Source organism: Rutidosis leptorrhynchoides, chromosome 2, assembly GCF_046630445.1.
Source record: "Rutidosis leptorrhynchoides isolate AG116_Rl617_1_P2 chromosome 2, CSIRO_AGI_Rlap_v1, whole genome shotgun sequence".
NCBI lineage: Eukaryota > Viridiplantae > Streptophyta > Magnoliopsida > Asterales > Asteraceae > Rutidosis > Rutidosis leptorrhynchoides.
In genome coordinates this window covers 4,963,867-4,981,550 of record NC_092334.1, presented here as the reverse complement: position 1 = coordinate 4,981,550, position 17,684 = coordinate 4,963,867, and the positions used below count along the sequence as shown (strand labels likewise).

Here is a 17,684-nt window from a genome sequence, read left to right as displayed (position 1 = left end):
GGAAAGATTACAATTTACAAATAAACTGAATTTTGGTATTGGCGCCATAATTTATATGGGACGGCGGATTGAATTATGATTTTACCCTCGCAGCATCTCTCTCTACATTTTACTTTCAATTTTATTTATTTATTTTTTTTTTACTTTTACCGTAAATATTTTTATTTGTGTTATATATTATTTGATGAAAATTATACCCATAAAATCGCGTTTAAAACCCAATAAATTCATAGAAATTTTTATATAACACAAATAAAGATATTTACGGTTACAAAAAAAAACTTTAAAAGTCAAATGTGAACACTTATAGTGAGACGGAGGGAGTATTATTTTATAATCATATAAGCAAAATCTATTATCTTCATATTTTTATGTCAATAAGATTTTTTTTTAAGGCAGAATTATATTAACATTAAAAAAAGTAGAAAGAGGTTAGAAATTACAAGAATTACAACAACTCAATAGTTTCAATCAATATGCCTTCTATAAACTTAAACTATAACTATTACTTTCTTTAATAATCAAAGCAGCCCATTATATGTCAATAAGATTTATCCCATTTCCATGGCCAAAAATATCATTTTCACATGGGTCAAGAGCCTTTGTCATATGACCTACTAATTTCGTTTAACAGTCTCGTTGACCGAATAAGCTTAAAGCAATATATCAAAAAAAAAAAAAAAAAATTAACCCAATAAGATTGTTGCCAATTCAGCTCATGTTAATAAAGAGTTTGCGTTGTGGTGGTTGCTTTAATATTCATAATGGGAGGTCAGGGTTCGACTCCCACTTGCAACAAAATTTTCCTTTTTGTTACTTGCTCGTTCATGGGCCTCAGAGGTTGCGGACGTCGAGGGGCGGTATGACTGTAATACTTCGAATAAGGAAATGATCGAGTGAGTGAGTTTCGATGTCGCTTTCGAACCCCATCAGTGACTTCTAACCGCCGTCAAGAAAAAGCTCATGTTAACACTCGATCAACAGCTCCAAGCGCTTAATACGAAGTTAAGATTTATGCTGATGCATACACTACTATAGTCCCTTAGTCCCATTTTGAGTATTCATTTTTGAATTATTTCAAATTATTATTTATTTTTACAAATTCAGTTAGAATAAAAAAATAAAAGTTTTTATACTCTTAATTTATGTCCACAAAATTTGACTTTGCCTTTTCACTTTTCAATATATACGTTTCAATTTAAATAATAAAATAAATACTAATAATATAGATATAAATATAATATAATGTACTGGCATTGGACTTTAAAATGAAGTGACATTTGTCTACGAAAGAGGGGTAGTTTGGTACTTTTTCAGGGACTAGAGTCTTGGGAGTTATACCGGCAAGGTAGTCTCAGACTTGCCGTCTTGGCCGGCTGCTTGATTAACTATATTCTTTCTTAAAAAAATCAAAACTCACAATATTTAATTTTTAAAAGATGAGAGAGAGTGAAGTGAGAGAAAAAGAGGGAGCACTCAAGAATTCAAGAAGCTACAATCAGGCGACGGCGAACAAGGAGGGAGAGAGGAAAGTACAGTCTGGGAAAGCTACTAACATCAACAGATTCTTCGGATGTATTGTAACTTCATTCATGTTCTTCAACTTTCCTGAAAGTTGGAACATCACGGATCTTTGGAAGCTATTCAAGACCTATGGGAATTTGAAAGAAATTTACGTTCCACCAAAGAGAAGATTAAAGAATGGTCTTCGATTCGGTTTTGTTCGATACGCTGATATCCATGTCCATGATGAAGATAATATCATCAAAAAACTTAACACTGTTAAGGCAGACAGTTTGTCTCTAAAGGTCTTTAAGGCGTGGGATAGAAATCAAAAGCAAGATAAACCACATCCTGTTAAACCACATCCTGTTAATGGTCACCCTAAAATTCAAGCAAATGCAAGAGCTATACCTAATAAGTTCAGGGATGGAAGAAGATTCAGGGATGTGGTAACCCCAAAACCCAGTAACACATTGAGTATCGTGTGGGAGAAGAACGATGAACTGTTAAAAATAGTCAATATCAAAGAAGAAGATACCAACAGGAAGCTACTAAAACATGCTTTAGTCGGGGAAGTTAAAAAGCTGGAGTATCTTGAATTGTTTGGAGAATTCTGCGCTGCAGAAGGTATAAATGGGTTCACTATCAAGTACCTTGGGTCGCTTGAGCTTATGCTATTATTTGATGAACCTAACCACGCCAAGGCAATCATGGATAATGCAAGTCATTGTTTTAGAAAGTGGTTATCAAACCTTCGTTATTGGGATAAATCAGATGGCTCGACGGGTAGGCTGACATGGGTAACCATTACTGGTGTACCTGCATCTTGTTGGAACGAAAAGACATTCAGATCTATTGCTAGCTTGTGGGGTAATGTACTAGATCTAAAAAATTGTAAATTTGAAGACAATCAAAGTCTCATCATGGGACATGTGTTAATCAAGTTTGATCATGCGGAAATTATAAAAAGTTGTGTTAAACTCATTGTTAATGATGATCAGCTATTCTATGTCCATGTCACAGAGGATATAAACAACATTGTGGAGATAAACATGGAAGTCAAGAGTGGTAGCAATGAAGAAAATTGTAATTCTTCCGAAGAAGATGATGATAGTCATTCTTCCGACGAAGATGATGATGACTCATCATCTGAATCGATCAACCCCTTCGACATGGATGATCAGGCTGGAAAAGTTAATGGAAGTTCGGCAGTCCATGTAGGTGACCAGTTAGATGAAAAGTCAGGCGATGCCCAAGGATCGAATAACACAAGACGCATGGAAACTAGCAATCAATTCTCGCGTGGGTGTAATAATGATGATGGTAAGGGTCCCAAGGCAGCTGTCGGAAGCTGTAATTTATCTTCCACTGCAGAAATAAATGCGAATTTCGAGGTAACGTAAAAAAAAACCCTATCAACTCACCCCAGAAATTATCAGTTGGGCCAGATTTGCAAGGCCCAAAAAAGGTGGATCAAGTTACAACCCCTAACCCAATCTGCAAGGGAAACCAAACATACTCTTCAAGCCCAACTAAACACCAATCCAATCAAACAAATGAACCATCCAGCCTGTGACGATCGCTCCAAATCCATATGGACGAACACGTCATTCATTGATTTCATTGCGAGGTATTTGACCTCTATGTGATACGTTTTGTAACATTGCATTCGTTTGAAAAGGTATTTCATAAATGAATATATAAATTCCAGGTTTTTTTACATCTGATGATTCCTACGTATAGACAATCACCATTTAAATGGTTTACTATAATACATCTGTTGACAATACAGTCAAAATAAGATACATGGTAATGGTTTGATGAATGCAAGTTTCTTGTATATAGCATGTATGACTCCAAGCACATAACTTGTATCACGTATGAGCAAACAGCGGAAGACTTCTAGAAACCTGAGAATAAACATGCTTCAAGTGTCAACACAAAGGTTGGTGAGTTCATAGTTTTAATATTACACATAATCCGTATATCAATGTGGATTACAAAAGTTCAGTTGTTTTATTCAAAACGTTTATCATTATGTTTTAAATAAAAGGTGGATCACAAGATTTCAGTTGTTTCATCCGAAACGTTTATCAATCGGTTCTACAAAGTTGAGAACCCTGGTAACTAAACTTTAACGTTTATAATAAGTACCCCTCGTTTAACATGCAACCAACATGTACAATACACGCAATCCAACGTGTACTAACTTCAAATAGCATACGTCTGTTTTATAGTTCAGGCTAGAGTTTCTTTCTATACCTGGAACAGACGGGGATGTCAAGCCCTATGGATCCATATAATACTACTCGCGCCCACCAGTTCTTATAACCGGCAGTTACTAGTTACCAAAGCTAAGGGATTTTCGGTTCAAACTCGGTGTAGAATTTAGTATGTACTTGTATCCATTGCGTTTAAAATAAAGTGCATGTATTTTCAGCCCAAAAATATAGATTGCAAAAGCAATTAAAAAGGGATCTTATGAAACTCACACAAAATCAGTTTTAGTATTTGTATCCATTTAGTAAAACAGTTTATAAAACTGCGCATGTATTCTCAGCCCAAAAATATAGTTTGAAAAGGGGATCATATGAAACTCACACATATAAATATTGTATATCGGTTAATAAAGCATTTGCATGTATTCTCAGCCCAAAAATGTAGAGAGTAAAAGGGATCTTATGAAACTCACTGTTTAATATTGATATACAATATTGCAGGAAAGCACGTAGACGCATCGGAGATGATAAACACGAGGTTTGATTCACAAAAAATACCCCCGAACATTACCCATAACCTCCTTGGCAATAACCCATAATTTCCTTAGCTCTAGCTTGCTCGAAAACTCATTTTGAAAATTACTTGGACAGCACTCCGTCGTAATATTTGATGTACATTATTATTTTTGTATCGCAAAAATAATAACACTAATAATAAAAAAAATAATAAGATTAATAATAATCTTATTAATAATAATAATAATAATAATAATAATAATAATAATAATAATAATAATAATAATAATAATAATAATAATAATAATAATAATATAAATAATAAATAAAATAAATACGGAGTAATATGTATGTGTGTGTTTTTTTTTTCTTTCTTTACTCGGCAGAAAATGTTGCAATTTATAGAACCTGGCCTGAAATCTGGAGTCATGCGACTCGCATGGAAATGGCCTTCTGGCCATGCGACTCGCATGAGGACCAGGGACAGCTCACATTGTTTTGGCTCCTAGCTTGTCGACATAATATAAAATAAATATAAATATATAAATAATTAATATAATTATTTATATATTATATTTTATTCTTGTGCATAGTAGACTAGATATTTTTGGTCCGTTGCGTCGGGCGTTTCTTCTTGACTCGGGTCCCGGTTCCGGATTTTCAGACGTCCTTGCGTACTATTTTATATCGTGTACTTTGCGTTCCGCAACCTGTACTCTTGTCATTTTTAGACGTTCTTCATCAATAATTTGAACCTTTTTAATTATATCTTGTACATTTGAGCATTTTGGACCTTTCCGTCTTCAATTCTTCGTTTTCGCCTTTTGTCTTCGCACTTATTAAATATAAACGAATATTACTTGAATATGGAACAATTACAACTAAAATCCTGTCTTTCTTGGGGGATAATGCTATGAAATATATGTTCCTTTTTAGCCTTATCAATAGCCTTAAATTATCCCTTAATTATATCACTCAAAGTGTATCTTAAACTTTCGAGTGTTTTGGTCATTTACTTCTATAAATCATCGTCTCGCTATTTGTTAAAATACATTTTTATAATAGCGTTTTACTGTAGCAATTCACTGTAGCAAAGTCAATTTCACTGTAGCAAATAGTGATTTTCGAAAACACTGTAGCATTTTGAGTAATGTGGCAATTTGAAAACACTGTAACAAATTAGTGTTTAACTGGTTCATCTTAAACGCTTTAGTTAACTTATCTAAATATCAATTGAATCAATAAACGAATGTTACTATCGTTTATTATATATATGTATATATCTTTTTAATATACATAAATCAGTTTTTAAATACACATTGGAAGTTATTTATAAATAAATTTTAATAATAAATATTTCAACTTATCATATACATTCAAATAGATATTTAAACCAATAAGTTTAATGTACGGTATCAAACAATTAATACATTGTTACCTTTTCATGTTATAGTATATATGTATCTATTTACATATAATTGTTCGCGAATCGTCGAAAACAACCGAAGGGTATTTAAATATATAAAAGTAATTCAAAAATTTTGAGATTCAGTTTTACAGACTTTGCTTATCGTGTCGGAAATGTTAATCATACAAAGATTAAGTTTAAATTTAGTCGAAATTTCTGGGTCATCACACAGCCCATCACATAAACCTTTCGTGTATGACCCCCAGCCGAGCCCAACACCTACACAAAACTTCGTTCCAAATATGGTGAACCCCGTGTTTATCAATCCCGTTAACTCTAATCCTAAACCTATTAAACACAAGTCACGCCATTCACCCATTCTTGTCGAAATACCTAGTCCAATCTTTGAACAAATGCAATACTCCTGCCCGCCAAACTACACCCCTAACCCGCTCCACTCCGATAATACCACCCATGATCATATCCCTGTCGCACCTACTTCCACTCCAATTGACCCATCACCCCACACACCTAAAAATAAGGTCATGATCCAAAAGCTATCTGTTAACCCTGTTCTTAAACCCAATCGTAACCCAACCCTTCCTGGTTCATCCACCAAATTCTACCCCACCTCGCCTATTTACAGAAATTCAAACTCCCTAAAACCGTTGCAACCTCCTTCTCCCACATCCCTTCTGGATAAATCAAATCCCCATCAACCCACTAACCAAAATGTCGGCTACTACCACAAATCCTACACCTACATTCCTGCTATGAAAATCAACCCTTCAAAGAAAAAAAAATCCAATTCGGCTACCTCAAACTCTCTGGGTTCGAAAGGATCAATTGGACCCCTTAATTACAAAGAACTTGGTTCTAATATTGGGGTCACATGGGTTGATAACCAACAATAATTGGTTACTACTCTTCGGTTTCATTAGGTGATTAATGAATATATTATCACTCAATATACGTGGATTTGGGGAAGGTGGCAAAATTCGTTGGTTCAAAAAGTTGCGCAGAGATTACAACCCTGTCATTGTACATCTACAGGAAACGAAGTGTGGAAATTCTAGTGAGTCTTGGCTAGAAAATTTATGGGGATCACCGGATTTTAAGTTCATTCAAAAAGATGCCATAGGATCAGCAGGTGGAATGATCACCATATGGGATACAAGAGTCTTTGACATTGTTGAAGCTACCGAAGGTGAACACTACCTTGCCATTAGAGGGTACTGGAAGGGTAAATCAGAGGAAATGGCTTTTGTTAACATCTATGGCCCACACACCAATAATAAGAAAACTATTATGTGGGATAACTTGGACAGATTGGTGAAATCTTGCAATATGCCATGGGTGTTATGTGGGGACTTCAACGAAGTAAGGTGCGAGGATGAGCGTTTTAACTGTATTTTTAACAAGGCACGGGCAGACAAATTTAATCATTTCATTAGCTCAAATTGCCTAATAGATTTACCTTTGTGTGGGAAAAAATATACGAGATACAGTGATAATGGGGTCAAGTTTGCCAAACTTGACAGGTTTTTAATCTCCGAAAACTTCAATAATAATTGGCCTGGTCTGAATGCGGCGATTCTGGATCATAATCTCTCAGACCACTGTCCCATTATACTTCGAGATGGAATCATAGACTTTGGGCCTAAACCAACGAAAGTGTTTAATGTATGGTTAAATCTTCCTGGTGCTGAAGAAATAATTGCAACAATCTGGAACACGAAAGTTCATGGCAACAGGCCAGATCGTGTACTGTATAATAAGTTGAAGATGGTTAAACAAGAGCTGAAAAATTTAAATCTCAGTATCAACGGGAAACTTGATGAAGAAATTCAAATTCTTATACAATCTACGAAATCATGGGAAACTATCACAGATTCTAGAGCTTTAACTGAAATTGAACAAGAGGCATGGATAACGGATAGGAAAAAATGGATTGAAAGCGAAGATGCTAAAGCAAAAGTCGAGGGTCAAATGGCATCTTGAAGGAGACGAGAACACCTCCTTTTTTCATAACTATGTGAAAAGAAGAAACGCAAAAAATAACATTCGAGGTATCACAATTGGTGGGGAGTGGGTCGAAGACCCAATTAAGATCAAGGAAGAAGCACTGAGATATTTCTCCAATGCCTTCAAGCAGCCGGCCAACATCAACTCCTGCTACCTAAACATCCAACCCTCGGATCTTGACAACCGGTTTCTATCCCACAATGAGTGCGCAATGTTATAAGCAACGTTCGATGAAAAGGAGTTGTATGATGCAATACTCAACTGCGGTGGTTCAAAAGCTCCCGGGCCCGATGGCTTCAACCTCAAATTTTACAAAAAATTCTTCTGGCTTATTAAAGAAGACCTCTTAAAAGCAGTGGAATGGTTTTGGGCATATGGGGAATTCTCACGAGGCTGTAACTCATCATTCACTACTTTGATCCCGAAGAATTCTAATCCACTTGGATTGAATGAATTCAGGCCCATTAGTTTGGTGGGAAGTTACTACAAGATCATCACAAAACTACTTTCCATCCGTATCGCAAAAGTAATTCCAAAACTTATAAATGAGAAGCAAAGTGGATTTTTAAAAGGAAGGTTTATTTTGGACGGTGCTCTCATTGCTAACGAAACCATTTACGATTTGAAAAGAAGAAACTCGAAGGGGTTCACCCTTAAACTCGACTTTGAAAAGACATTTGATTGTATCAAATGGGAGTTCCTTCTAGATACAATGAGATGTCTGGGCTTCGGTAATCGTTGGATTAAATGGATAAAAGCGTGTCTTAACACAGCCACAATTTCAATCCTAGTAAATGGATCTCCAACCAAGGAATTCAAACCCGAACGAGGCGTAAGGCAAGGGGATCCATTGTCACCTTTTTTATTCATTATAGCCGCAGAAGGACTTAACATACTCATCAATCGAGCTCTATTATCGGGGCATTTCAAAGGAGTGAAAGTCGGTAGTAATGATGTAGTTGTATCACATCTTCAGTACGCCGACGACACCATTATCTTCGGCGAATGGGGCATTGAAAACATATCGAATATCATGAAGATCCTAATATGCTTCCAGGACCTATCGGGGTTAAAAATCAATTTCCAAAAGAGCAATCTCTTTGGTGTCGGGGTGGAAGATAATGTTGTAGCAAACATTGCGGCCAAATTTGGTTGCAAACCTGGGAACTTTCCATCAAACTACCTCGGTATTCCAATCGGTGTCAAAATGAATAAATCAAATGAGTGGCAAAGCGTTATAGAGAAATTCAAATAACGTTTATCCGACTTGAAAGCTAAACATTTATCATTCGGGGGACGACTTACTTTGATAAAATCGGTGTTAAGTAGTCTACCACTGTACTTCTTCTCTCTCTTCCGGGCTCCGGCAAGCGTGATCAAACTTCTCGAATCTCTAAGGTGCACTTTCTTTTGGGGTGGGACCAGGGAGGGGAAAAAACTGAGTTGGGTCAAATGGGTTCAGGTTCTTTTACCTAATCGGGAGGGGGGGCTAAACGTTGGGAGTCTTGAGTCAAAAAATCTAGCACTTCTTGGGAAGTGGTGGTGGCGTTTTAAAACGGAAAATGATTCCTTTTGGGTGAGGGTGATCACTAGTATATATGGGAATTCCTGTAGAACGAAGTTGTGAATTCTACCCCCATTCCTGTACTAACAATGGCAGGAACACGAAATTGGGTAAAACATGGAGGAATATCATAAAGGCAGGGAAAAGGATGGACGCAATGGGGGTAGAATTCACAACTTCGTTCTACAGGAAAATTGGTGAGGGTAGAGAGATATCCTTCTGGACTGAAGATTGGACAGGACATGGTGTGCTGAAAAATCAATTCGGAAGATTATATGTGCTCGAGGTGAATAAGGAGGCTGTGGTTAAGGACCGAGTTCAATTCGTGGATGGCATTCATAACTTCAGCTGGGCTTGGGTGCGAAACCTTAGGGGAAGAGCAACGGGTGAATTAAATGCTTTAGTTAACTTGTTATCTTCGCTTCAATCTAGCGGGAAAACAATGGATGAATGGGTATGGAAGCTCGAACAGGATGGCAGGTTCACAACCAAAACTCTAACGGCGTTGGTAGATCAAAACAAACTTACAGGTCACACTCCATCAACCGAAACCATTATCAATAAAGCAATACCGCAAAAGGTCAACATTTTTATTTGGCGTTCCTTACTTCAAAGAATCCCGGTAAGAGCGGAATTGGACAAGAGGGGTTTAGATCTTGACTCGGTGTTGTGTCCAATATGTATCTCCGAGACCGAAACCGTCAACCATGCCTTACTACATTGCTGTGAAGTGAAGAAAGTATGGAATAGCATAGAAAAATGGTGGAACATGGACATTAACACCTCCTCCTTAAGCGCGACGCTTGCATCCACTCCAAATTTGATCAATTCTCTGATGGGTAAGTCTATATGGCAGGCAACGATGTGGGTAGTCGCTTATCAAATTTGGATCGCTCGAAACAAAAAGGTGTTCACAAGAGTACGATGGAATCAAAACGACATACTTAACGAGGCGCAGCTAAAAAGCTTCCAATGGATTTCCAAGCGCTTAAAGAAAAGTAATCTATCATGGAGTCAATGGCTCATTAATCCGGCTTCTTTTGCATCACATTCAAAAGGAATTGGTTAATTTGTGAGAAGCCTTGTTGTTTTTATTTGTAGAGGGTTTGTACTACTTCTTTATTGTATATTAATAGTTAGGACGTAGTATAGCTCGAGGCATCGTAGCTCATGTATTACGGTCAATATGTATACATTCGTGGCTACTAATGAAATATACTTGCTTTTCAAAAAAAAAACTATATTCTTTCTTTTTTAAATTTAAATATATGAGAAAATATGGATAAAATTGATGAACAAATTTACAAGAAAGTTGTTAGTCAATTCACCACAATATTACGGGTGCTTAAACTCATGAGAGATCAAAGTAGACATCAAATGGGTTACACATAAATGTAGGGCTATTCTCTAACACTACCTACACGTTAAGTTGGAGATTTCCAACAAATCTTTTCAACAACGTATAAAGATGCAAGTGGTTTATCTGACTTAATCGTGGAAGCTAAGTAGCTAACTAAATCATCATGAGTGAAATATGTGATCCGACTACTTAGACGCCATACAAATACAACAAATAATATGTAACTAGGTGAGGAGCCATCGCTTCGAGTCGGGGCTCCGTTTCAATTTTCGAATATAATTTATTGTGTTTAGTAAGTAAAATTATTTCGAATTTAACGGTTATGTCAGTGAAACGTAACTGTAGCCGAACGAAAAGATAAGTCCCGTCAAAATTTTAGGTGATTTTAGGGGGTGGTTTATGTAAAATAGATAAGTTACTGTTTGGTACCCTGAATTTAGTTTTTGTACCCCTATGAAGTTTTAATTTTGTCCTAAAATTTTTTACGTTTTTTTCCTTGAATTTCGGTAAGTTGTCAAGTTGTAGTGTGACTTCCATGTAGGTACAACCATAGAAGCGTAGAATACAAACGGTTATAGAAAGGGATTTGATTGCTATTCATCATTTTTTTGCGTTTTATAGAATGGGATTTGATTAGGGATGGCAAAAAAACCCGAACCGACGGGGAAAACCGAAACTCGACATAATTGGGCCGGGTCTGGTCCGGGTCTACGGGTCTCGGGCTGGGTATGGGATTGATTTTCAAAAAATATTCGGGTTCAGGTTCGGGTCTGGGTTTAAATAAAGACCCGTCTACCCGGCCCGTTTACCCGGCCCGTATACCCGCATAATATAATAATAATAATAATAATAATAATAATAATAATAATAATAATAATAATAATAATAATAATAATAATAATAATAATAATAATTAAAAATGAATAATAACAAAAATTAAATTAAAAAATATGTTAATTACAAGGTCAATATGAATTTATATATTTATTTGTCATCTATCAACTTCACATTTTCATCTGCATTCAAATCAAGAATCTGATTTATAAAAATATTTAAAAATTGATAGTGATAATAACTGAAAATAGGAAATAATATATACTGTACAAATATACACATATAAATAAAGCAGATAATTTACAGAGTTATAGATTGTATATGCTTTTGGTAATGTATTTATTTGCTAAAAAAATAAAATAAAAATTAAAAAAATAATAATAAAAAGTAAACGGGTACCCGTTTACCCGCGGGTAGACCCGTTTACCCGCTAGTTAGTAAACCCGTTTACCCGTCGGGTATTTGGTCCGGGTTTGGGTGTCGTGACCCGTCCTAATCCATCTGGACGAATACATTACATTTGGTTACATCGCGAGGTACTTGACCTCTATATGATACATTTTACAAACATTGCATTCGTTTTTAAAAGACAAACTTTCATTACATCGAAAGTTGACGGCATGCATACCATTTCATAATATATCCAACTATAATTGACTTAGTAATACTCTTGATGAACTCAACGACTCGAATGCAACGTCTTTTGAAATATGTCATGAATGACTCCAAGTAATATCTCTAAAATGAGCAAATGCACAGCGGAAGATTTCTTTCATACCCGAGAATAAACATGCTTTAAAGTGTCAACCAAAAGGTTAGTGAGTTCATTAGTTTAACATAAATAATCATTTCCATCATTTTAATAGACCACAAGAATTTCATTTCCAGTTCTCATAAATATCCGTCCCATGCATAGAGACAAAAATCATTCATATGGTGAACACCTAGCAACCGACATTAACAAGATGCATATAAGAATATTCCCTATCATTCCGGGAAATCCTTCGTACATGATAAAAACGAATTCGAAGTACTAAAACATCCGGTACTTTGGATGGGGTTCGTTAGGCCCAATAGATCTATCTTTAGAATTCGCGTCAATTAGTATATCGGTTTACTAATTCTTAGGTTACCAAGCAAAATGGGCATATTCGGCTTCGATCATTCACCCATATAATGTAGTTTCAATTACTTGTGTCTATTTCGTAAAACATTTATAAAAATTGCGCATGTATTCTCAGCCCAAAAATATAAAGGGTAAAAAGGCAAATGAAACTCATCATATTGTATTTTGTAGTAAAAATACATATGACGTCATTTATTAAGTGCAGGGTTGGCCTCGGATTCACGAACCTATATCAAGTATATATATTAACATTTATACTTGTAATCGAACAACTAAATTTACATATAATTAGTGATATAATTGTTGTTTTAGTAAGTTATATATTTTTATCAATAAGTAATTTAAATATTTCTATTTTGTGTACTTTAACTAAATAATTAGTATTTATTTTAAAACATTAATATAGATATGTTATATGTATTAACTATAGTGTTAAATAACTAAAAATCATTTGATAACATAATATAAATGATAATAAATAAAAAGTTATATTATTTTATAATAATAATATTAGTAAATATACTTAATAATGATAATAATAATAAGTATGCTAATAATACTTATAATGATAATAATTTTAGTAGAAATATTGTTGGTGCTAATAATAATAGTTTTAATGATAATAATACTTATAATAGTAATGAAAACGATAATTTTAAGTAAAATACCTTTGTTAAAGTATATAATTTAAAAATGATAATACTAGTACTAATGCTAATCATAACAATAACAATGATATTAATATTTATATAATGATATTAATATATTAATAATACTTTGTATTATGATAGTAAAACTAATGAAATTCTTAACAATAATAATAATACTAACTAATAACAACAACAACAACAACAACAACAACAACAATAACAACAACAACAACAACAATAATAATAATAATAATAATAATAATAATAATAATAATAATAATAATAATAATAATAATAATAATAATAATAATAATAATAATTTTTAATATGAAAACTACCTCAAAAGAAGCCTTAAAAAGAAAACTGTCGCGAACGGGACTCGAACCCAAGACCTCTAGCTAACACAACTCCCCCACAAATCAGCTGAACCATTTGATTTTTCCTGATTTATATCCAACCCATTAGTATATAACACGACCCTTTCTGTTTTCCTTTTCCTTCTTCTTCCTCACACCCATTCCAATCGACTAAACCCTTTTAGCCTTACTAACCATTACAAAATCGATTTTTATATTTAATATCTATCATAGGATCAACGAATTATGATTAGTTGTATTGAAAAAAAAATAAGTAAAAGAGCTGCTCGTCGCAGTTTTTAGAAAAAAAAAATTTTGATTTTGATTTCTACCACGTTATAGGTAATACTTATAACATGAAACATATTGTAAGTCGACCCTAAAAATTTTTGGATTCGTCAATTGAAGTTAAAACATAACAACAAACTCGAATTTTAATATGAACACTATGGTTGACTTTTTAAAATCTAACCTTTGACTCCAAATTTCGTGATCAATAGAAGGAATTAAGAGGTGAAAATCCACAGATAGTTCGAGTAAAGGATTCCTAAAACATCTGCATTTTTAGTTTTTGAAGATTGTTTCGGTTTTGAGTTATGGTTAAAATGGGTTTCGCATGTACAAAGATGGAGAGAGTTGGGTTCTTATTCTGTTTCTTTCGCACTGCAGGGTGTATATATGATATAAAATTGACGAGTATTCCAGCAGCAACATATTAAATCTTTGTTTTGTAGGATTGTTGATTTTACTGAAACTCACAAACAGAACAAGGCAGAAGAAAAAGAAGGAAAATAAATTGGAAGGTAGTGTAATCAGGATCCATTCGTTGAAATCCTTGTCTATATATATTTATTATATTTTATATAATAATAATAATAATAATAATAATAATAATAATAATAATAATAATAATAATAATAATAATAATATTAATAATACTAATTTACTTAATAATAACTAATAATAATAACACTACTAATAATAAAAACAGAAATAATAATATTATTAATCAAATAATACTAATAATAATATGAATAATGTTAAAAGTAATGAAAGTAATAATTTTAAATAAAAATGAAATTTTTTAATAATTATGTTAATAATGAAAATTATAATAATAATAAGAATAAAATTAATAATTATATCAAATTAATATTAATTATAACAAATGTAATAAGAATATTGATATTAATAAATTTTAAATAAAAGAGATAGTTTTTAACATTCAACATGATAATAACTAAATCACATAGTAGTTCAGTAATATATTTAATTTATTATATATAATTATTTACATGTATAGTTATTTATATATACATTTCTATTTTCAATTAAAGGTTCGTGAATCATCGGGTAATAGTCAAAGGTAAAATGTTTTCCATATCAACAGTTCAAGGATTTTGAGACTCACATTACAGATTTTGCTTGTTGTGTCAGAAATCATATAAAGATCGAGTTTAAATTTGGTCAAAAATTTCCGGGTCATCACAGTACCTACCCGTTAAAGAAATTTCGTCCCGAAATTTGAGTAAGGTCGTCATGGTTAACCATAAAAATGTTTTCATGACGATTATGAGTTGATAAATAGGGTTTTATCATCATTGATTAATATGGATAAAACAATTCGATTATTCGAAGAGTACGAATGAAGTTATCACAAAAGAGTGAAATGAGTAAATGAAGATTTGACTTAACCGGTGACGTAGTCACGATTGAATTTCGAAATTCAAGGAATTTAAAGAAAATCTTCGAAATCTAAAAGATTTGATTCTTCGACGAGTAAGGAAATTAAGATCTCTATAATTAAATACGGTGATCTGCATCGATTACTCTGTCTGATATTTCCATTATAAATTTAAGCTCTTCCGTTCCATTATTCTCACCATTCCTATACTTTCTTTCTTAGTTCATACATCCAAAAGATTATGAAAATGCTTAATCCCGTTCTAATCCTTGTTATTTTCCTAATTATCATTTCTGTCATTCTTCTTTTCCATTTACCCCCGGAGGAATCTATTCACTTCTATTATTACCTTGGGGTAATACTATTCTTAATTATACCGTGCCTTTATATTGCTATTCGTATTAATATCCATGGTTTGTAACCTCCGTGTTGTTATTGAGCTTTATATTTTCTCTTATATTTTGGAGCTCCATGCTTTTGTTTTCTCTTCCCGACTTTAAATAAAGCAAGTAATGGTCCAGAATTCGTAGGTATAGAGTTTCGAATGTTCATGACTAATGTTCTAAGAGAGAAATGGTAATAGCACGATCTTGATTGGTTAAATTATCAGAATTCAAGAGAAAAGATAGAACTATCCGGAAGATATGTTCTTGATATGTTTATATATTAGATAGAATGTAAGAGTCGTGTAACATGGCACATGATGACGTTATGGTCTGTGAATCATCACGTTTCATGAGAAACTCAGCATGACTTACTGTAATATAATCACGTTGATCAAGTGTCATTATATTATACTAACTCATGCTTCAGTTCCCAACACTACTTCAAAAACATTCTTATCTTAAACTCGAAGGTTTCAGAATTTAGAAATTAAAATAATTTCTTTTATGATGTAATGCAGATAACGCGAAGAGGTAAATGATTTCAGATAAGAATAATTATGGAAATATCTTCAGAAATATGGATGATATTTATAATGAAAGATACGATGATATCTTAGAATTTCTAATATCAGAGGATGATGAAGAATATTGTCCGCAGAGGTTTAGAGTCAGGAGCAAGGTATTCGTTAATGACTTCAGCAGATACTGAATCATTTGGATTCTTTGAAGGCAGATTTAGTCTTTGTGATTTATCCACAGCCTCCTTCATGGTTTGCTCAATCCATTTTTCAGTTCTAACTGTTCTGAACTTTGCCAACATACTATTCGTTATCATTAAACTTCCGATGGTTAAGGTCGTTTACGGTGGTCTACAGTTTCTGCTACTTCATTCAGCTTTTTTTTTTCTTTCCAGAACTCAGAGAGTTGATTCGTAGACTGGGTGCTTTTCAGAATTGAAGATCATAATTCTAAGAGATAAATGTTATATGTATACATATAACTGTTGATGTAGAGATGCTGCGAGATTCAAAAATAATGATTGTTAATTTCCGGTAATTGATATGCAATTCTCGTTACAAGATATGGATGAGTATATGATAGGGTTTTAATGAACAAAAATAAGGGTTCTTTAGAGAGACTTAAGTCAATGAGTATTGAAGTTGCTGGTAAGTTCACTACAAATGTGGTGGAATGTAAACGGTTCTCCGGTAACGATGATCAAAGGAAAACTTATATATCAAGGTTATAATAAAGTTGTTTCGAATGAAAAGTCAAAGTTGACTTGCTGGAGCTGTGACAAAATTGGCTAATTCGAAAAGGAATCGTAAAGTTATTTTTGTTAATAACAACGCCAAAGGAGCTAGCACAGATACGTGTTAAATGTTTACTCAGTTTCCGAGTGTTTTCAGGTGCATAACTATATGCATCAATCTTTTCTTCTGTAGATGAAGTGCGGTTGTTTCATCCTCTCGATTGAGGTGTTTTCAAGAATCATGAAGGGTTTGAACGCAGATTGTTATCGTCAAGATACAAATGAGGTTTAAGATGAAATCAAGTGGCAAACTTGAAGAAATGTTTAGTTTCATATGTTATAATCAATATTTTAATTCATTTTAATTGTCCAATGTTATTAGTCCACAGTCGATAGTCCACAGTTAACAGTCCAATAATTCATATATAGTTTAATTTATAATATTCGAATTAATTAATACGTATCGTGACCCGTGTACATGTCTCAGACTCGATCACAACTCAAAGTATATATATTATTTGAGAATCAACCTCAACTCTGTATAGCTAACTCTATCATTACTGCATATAGAGTGTCTATGGTTATTCCCAATAATATATATATATATATATATATATATATATATATATATATATATATATATATATATATATATATATATATATATATATATATATATATATATATATATATATATATATATATATATATATATATATATATATATATACGTGTCCCGATATTTAAAATGCGTAAATAACAGTATTTAAATGACGATAAATAAAGTGCGTAAAATAAATA

General features: G+C 33.2%; 1 protein-coding gene across 1 annotated transcript; it reads left to right on the top strand.

Annotated features, from left to right (window-relative positions):
• The first annotated feature begins 9,392 nt into the window (after positions 1-9,392).
• LOC139894483 (uncharacterized) lies at positions 9,393-10,304 on the top strand. The gene has a single exon (XM_071877807.1). The coding sequence runs from the start codon at positions 9,393-9,395 to the stop codon at positions 10,302-10,304; it is 912 nt and encodes a 303-aa protein (XP_071733908.1).
• The last annotated feature ends 7,380 nt before the right edge of the window (positions 10,305-17,684 follow it).

What these genes read in the sequence shown, in the direction of transcription:
- LOC139894483 (XM_071877807.1), top strand. Translation starts at nt 9,393, where the DNA reads ATGGGGGTAGAATTCACAACTTCGTTCTACAGGAAAATTGGTGAGGGT.